Source organism: Ictalurus furcatus, chromosome 17, assembly GCF_023375685.1.
Source record: "Ictalurus furcatus strain D&B chromosome 17, Billie_1.0, whole genome shotgun sequence".
NCBI lineage: Eukaryota > Metazoa > Chordata > Actinopteri > Siluriformes > Ictaluridae > Ictalurus > Ictalurus furcatus.
Window position 1 is genome coordinate 15,235,176 of NC_071271.1, and position 6,503 is coordinate 15,241,678.

Sequence of the window (6,503 nt, forward strand, 5' to 3'; positions counted from 1 at the left end):
ACACACACACGCATGAACACACGCATGCACACAAACACACATAGACCTCAGAAACAGACTTTGCTTAGTTGCCTCTGCTCATCTGCTTCAACATCTCTCAGAATCACAGTGAGTATATGAATAACTCATTTAAAATTATACAAAATGTAAGAATCAAATGCTGGTCTTATATAATGGATGCAACATCAGATTGATTTAAATTTTCTGAGCAGATTGTGTCATTTTCTACACTCAGTTGAAAGATAATAATTAACATCAACATACTAAATAACAGCATACCTAATAATAAACTAGCAACCAGTTAAATAGTAGTTTATAAGGAATAAAATGTAGTAAGAAATAAGTGGCTAACTAAGTGCATGCTGTATGTAAAGTTTTTAAACTTGGCCTCTATGTATTGCATCTATGGTAGATGACTGATTACTATGGAGGAGGACTTTAATACACTTTCCTGTAGTGAGAGAAGAACAGAGACCCAGCTGAATCAAAATTCACTTATAGTGGAAGTTTATGGGCAATTGCTGAAAAGATTTCTATACCGCTTATCCCAGGGAGCATGGGGCACAAGGCGGGGTACACCCTGGACAGGGTGCCAATTGCAGTAATACAGTAAACAGTAATTCTGTTTAGGTAAAAGACAGGGTATATTCTGTATTATTATTGACCAGGTATCCATACATGATCATGCCAAAACTGACTATGTGGGTGAAGTATAATCACATATTTTTTCTTCGGAAATAGTAGTTTATTGATCGCCCCAACAACTGCCCTTAGACATCCATTATAATTGAGAAAACTGTTGAAAAATGATGAAGTGTTGCTTTAAGTGTTAATACTCATGACATGCAATTGTTTAATGCAAATTCAAATAGTAATAGTTGGGGTGAGTAAATAGTCATTTTGGTTACTCATCACTTATCCAACCACTTTCAGGCTGAAACTGACTATGGTGCTGAGGCATAATCCCACCTTTTCCCCGGGAAAATGTAGTTTATTGGATGCCTCAACAACACCCCTCCATTAGAAGTATTTCTTTAAGTGCTGAAATGCATGATGTGCAATATTTTACATTCATGTAAAAATGTCTATTGCCTTAGATTTATAAATTTGAATGAATCAACATTTTAAACCAGCAGTTTAAACATATGCATGTTCTAACTTTTTCTACAAAAGCAATAGTGAATTTTGTTTCTCTTTGTCTTTCCAAAGACAAGATTCTTCAGTGAGCAAGTTAAGGATGAAGATAGCTGTAGTGGCTGTTCTGGGCCTGATGGGGGCACTGTGTCCATGCTCCATGGCACAAGCAAGCAGTACCTTAGATACTATATGGCAAGCTGCAGGTAAGCTCCTTTTATAGTGGAGGGCTATACAGTGCCCTCCACTAATATTGGCACCCTTGGTAAATATGAGCAAAGAAAGTTGTGAAAAATTGTCATTATTGTTTAACCTTTGATCTTTTGCTAAAAAAAAAAATCACAAAAATACTCTGCTCTCATGGATATCAAACAATTGCAAACACAACACAGGTTTATAAAAAAAATATCTTTGTTAAATATATTTGTGCAATAATTATTGGCACTCTATTAATCAATACTTTGTGCTACCTCCCTTTACCAAGATAACAGATCTGAGTCTTCTCCTATAATGCCTGATGAAGTTGGATAATACATGGCAAGGGATCACTTCCAGTAGTGTCTGGCAAACTGAAGAGGCTTGAGTTTGTTTTTGGATGAGAGTAGAGGCTTTTTTTCTTCAAACTCTTCCAAACAACTTGTGGTGATGTAGGTGACTTTGGATTGAATTTTGGAGACTTTCTGACCCCAAGATGCAACTAACTTCTGCAATTCTCCAGCTGTCATCCTTGGAGATTTTTTGGCCACTCGAACCATCCTCTTCACAGTGCATTGAGACAATATAGACACATGTCCTCTTCCAGGTTGATTCATAACATATCGAGTTGACTGGAAGTTCTTAATTATTGCTCTGATGGTAAAATGGGCATTTTCAAGGCTTGTGCTATTTTCTTATAGACACTTCCCATTTTGTGAAGCTCAACAACCTTTTACCACCATCACAGCTATATTCCTTGGTCTTACCCATTGTTATGAATGACTAAAGGAATTTGGCCTATGTGTTACCTCATATTTATACCCCTGTGAAACAGGAAGCCATGGTTGAACAATTTCCTCTTCCTAGTCACCCAGGTGTACTAAAAAACTTAAAATATCATTAGGAAAATATTTCAAATATATTTTTCTCATATGAATTCAATATGAATTTTCAAATATATATATATATATATATATATATATATATATATATATATATATATTTGATAAACCTGTGTTGTGTTTGCAATTATATACTGTATACTACTTAACTAATATGAATACATTTTTGGCCAATGGATAAATAAAATCCAAGGTTTTGGTGCTGCTCTCTTGCACACAGCTAATTGGACCGGGACTTTGCCCTGTGGAGGATGGGACTGTGAGTGTGAATTCAGGAAGCCAAAAGGCTGCTGCTGTGTGGCTGCACCTCTTTTCCAGCTGGAGGAGGCAACCTTCATGCGCATGGTGGGCCTATGGAATGACTTGCGCAATCTCAGTACCCAGATAGAGGAGGTTACCGGTAACACTCGCTGTTTTCCTCACCAGTTCACCCACTTGTCCGTCATCATTTGACTTGAAGTAAATCCAAGTGCTTTTGTTTACTAAAAATATGTTCATGTGGTTCTCCTCATCTTTTTTTTAAAAAAATTATTTATAGCAGTTGGACATCATGTAGCATTTGTGGCTACAATGGTAGCTATGACTGGATGTTTTGGACCTTTCAACAAGAATGTGCCCATCTCTTACTGCAATGTCTCACTCAACCAAGGCTATGGGTATAATCCTGCCCTGGGTGAGCATCCTTTCAAAATACATACAAAAGCCTCAGCTGAAAAATACACAAACTAAGCTGGTCAATGTGGTAGAATCTTTGCCAAATGGGAGGGTTATTTTACAGCTTCCTTATTACTTGGTTAAACTGAGCAGTTAATGTTTTAGATTCTCTAACTGTGTTATTTTCTTTGAAAAAAACATTTCTACAACATAACATTAACAGAATCAGAATTTACCAGATGACAATTTACCAGATGCTCTACCATTTTGAATAGCTCAGCCTGCGCTTTGTCAGCTGTCCAGACCAAGCTGGATTTTTCAGCAGTGACTGCAATCATCTTCCTACTGATTTTACTTTAAACCTAGTAGACACGGCAAGACTCGTAGCACACTTGCTGCTTTGGGGATCAACAGAATATAAATGATAACTGAAAACCCTTTATGTTCAAATGTAACTTTCATTAAAGACTTTCCAAGCCAACAAAATCATAAACATCAAGCTAGAGATATTGTATTTACTGATGTGATATTTACATGTGCTCAGGAACGTTCACAGCCCCACGTGCAGGCCTTTACTCCTTCTCCTACACGGTTTACTCTAATTTGGGAGCAGAAGGAGAGCGCATCTACCACAAGGTACAGCTGATGAAAGACGGCCAGGTAATAGCTTCCTCCTGGGAAGACAACCGTGAGGACTCAGAGGACAGTGCCACACAGACAGTGCTCCTTCAGCTGAAACAAGGCAACCAGGTTTATGTCGAGCTGGTGCTTGGAAGGTTTCTGTGTGCAGACATGCAGGGCTACAACTCCTTCAGTGGATACCTGGTCTATCCGCTCTCTGTCATCTAACAGACAAATGTATTAGTACACAAGTATAGTAGCTATGCAACACCACACATTAATACTAGCACTTAGAGCATTATGTTGATTCTGTATATCTAGAGTGTACTCAATATAATCTACAGGTGACCAAGACTAAACAAAACTGATGTGTGAGTATGGTATATGTAAGAGCTCCATTTAACATGACATAGTAACTCATCAGTTCCCTTATAAAATTATATTGTAATGTATTGTAATGATTTAGTAATGTGAGCAATGGAATAAAAACTTTAAATAAACTTCATAATACTAACGTTTTCTTATTTTAGTGGTCTGTAATGTTGGTAAGACAGCCTTATAAAAAAGAAAACAAACAGCAGTACAAAAATGGTGAATTTTATTGTCAATATTGTACAGAAATTCATGCCACAGGGTATTACTTTCCATTCTGATGACCTTTTGCAAGTAAGAGGTCCATGTATGCACCGTCAATCAGGTCCTCCTTCTTCACACCCAAATCCTGCATCAGTTGGTGAGCAATGGCAACTCCTTCTTCTGGGCTCTGGTTTTCCTTCATAACTACCTGTATGAACACACACTGCAGTTAGCAGCCTGCTATTTTAGTCATACATTCCCCCTCATACATCTTGAACAGGCTCCACTATACCTCAAGCTCCATGAAGTCTCCCAGGCCCTCCACAGAGTCCACATGCACTCGAGTCTGTCCCACCATATACAGGCGCCTCTCCTTTTTCACCTGGCCCACCTGTCCTAACGCATCTGATAGTACTCTCTACACATAAACAAAAAGACAAAATCCAGGATAAAACATGAGATGTCTCACCTTTCTGGGACTGGATGAAACCAGGATATGCACAATTCAAACCCAAGTAATCAAACCCAATGCTTGTTTCGTCCAGGTTTTTCGACCTCCCAGAACATGCAGGTAGGTGGATTGTAGGGCTGGGCGATATAATCGATACAATATCAATATCCTGATAATTGATTACGTGATACACTTTTCTGAGATATCGTTGGTACGGTGATGCAGTTTTTTAAAAAAACAAAACATTTTTAATAATTACAAATTAAATGGTAATAAATAGATGCTGTTTATTGATCATAATTTTTTAAAACTTAATCTTCTTTGTCTCTGCAGGCATTAAAGAAAAGTATCATCAAACTCACTAACATTTTTTTTTGTTGTTTTTTATTTTACTACTGTTTTGCGGACTGTTTGTCTGTTAGCTAAATTATATATATCGTGATACTCATCGTATATCGTAGAAATGTCCTCAAATATCGTGATATTTTTGTCATATCGCCCAGCCCTAGTGGACAGACTACTCTAAACTGCCCCCAAGTGTGAATGTTCTTGTGAATGCGTGTGTGCACATGGTGCCTTGCGAAGGACTGACATCCCATCCAGGGTGTGCTCCTGGGATAGGCTCTGGATACGCAGTGACCAGGATACTGTATAGTGATCACTGAAGGTGAATGAATGAATGAATATTTGAATGCCAAAACTCATGAAGCATTTATTTAAAAAATCATTGGGTTATAACATTTTTATATACACAACATATAATTTACATAGGACATTTATTATGTGTTAAAGTGCATGCTGTAAAATTAATAATATTAGACTGTTTTGGAGTACAATAAGAACAGCACTAATGTTGATGCACTTACGGTCAGGCCTTGTGGATCATTTGTGGGAGTGATGGAGTAGTTGGACAGTTTGGGGCCACTCATATCTGGTCTCTCATAGAATATCAGCTGTCCACTTCCATTCTGTGAGGCAACAGAATAACAGGTATAGCAAGGGATAATTTTTTTTTACTTTTATTATTATTATTATTATTCATTACTATTATCTTCAAGTGAGCAGACTCACTAAGAAATCCCTTAGTTTGAGGCGACCCTCCTTCGACGTGTGGAAAAACGTGTCATGTTGGCGTATGATGGTCCCGTCAGAGCCGCTCAGCTCCCTCGCGCGCTTGGTCACGTGGTCGAGATCACGCAGCCACGCCTTTATTTCTACATTCGACGGCATGTCTGAAAAAATGTCAATAAGCATACTAATGACTTAGCAACACTTAAAATAGCTACAACTGAAAGAAAATACTGAGTAATATTAGTCACAATGGGAAATAATAAACTGTTTTGTTGTCACTTACTGACTGCTGTGGTACACTGAAATGCAAATACACACAAAGCTGCACAATAAATTATAATAATCAGTTAAATGTCAACTACTTGAAAGCGAACAGTTACTTACTTCATTCATTCATTCATTCATACACACACACACACACACACACACCTTACAGTCACTGCATGCTGGGAATCCCGCTCATTATTATTTTTTTAAACTGTGAAATAAGAAGCATGAAACCACTTTATTCCTTTTCATAATTAAAGCCCCAGGGCCTGACTCACAACCTCATCTCTAAATTGAAGTTTTATATTTATTCGCTACATGTGTTTTTCCACGTCTAATTATGTGTGTGTTTGTGTGAGGTACCAAACATCTGCCTGATATTCTTGCCTGTTAGACTGACCTACGCCTACCCAAGTGAATACAATATGGTTCATTATTGAGACACAGTTTTCAAACTAGATTAAAATACTCTTTGGGGCTAAAAGGTTTTCAGACTGGATTAAAATAAGTTATTTAGACAAAAATAAATAAATAAATAAATAAATAAATAAATAAATAAAAAAAATTTTAAAAAATGGTAGGAGACATTGAAATAAGACCTCAGGACTGGCAGAGAGCCACTGGTTGTTATG

The 6,503-nt window shown here is 37.4% G+C and overlaps 1 protein-coding gene across 1 annotated transcript; it reads left to right on the plus strand.

The window, feature by feature from the left end:
* The first annotated feature begins 1,237 nt into the window (after window positions 1–1,237).
* On the plus strand, window positions 1,238–3,811 carry cbln18 (cerebellin 18). The gene is made up of 4 exons (XM_053647698.1): window positions 1,238–1,340; window positions 2,452–2,631; window positions 2,773–2,904; window positions 3,430–3,811. Exons 1-4 carry the CDS (start codon window positions 1,238–1,240, stop codon window positions 3,732–3,734), a joined length of 720 nt encoding a protein of 239 aa, XP_053503673.1. The 3' UTR covers window positions 3,735–3,811.
* The last annotated feature ends 2,692 nt before the right edge of the window (window positions 3,812–6,503 follow it).

Excerpts from the sequence above, each read along its gene's own strand:
- cbln18 (XM_053647698.1), top strand. The coding sequence starts at position 1,238 with ATGAAGATAGCTGTAGTGGCTGTTCTGGGCCTGATGGGGGCACTGTGT. Across the intron at positions 1,341-2,451 it reads TACTATATGGCAAGCTGCAG|CTAATTGGACCGGGACTTTG; the intron begins GTAAGCTCCTTT and ends TCTTGCACACAG. Across the intron at positions 2,905-3,429 it reads TGGGTATAATCCTGCCCTGG|GAACGTTCACAGCCCCACGT; the intron begins GTGAGCATCCTT and ends ACATGTGCTCAG.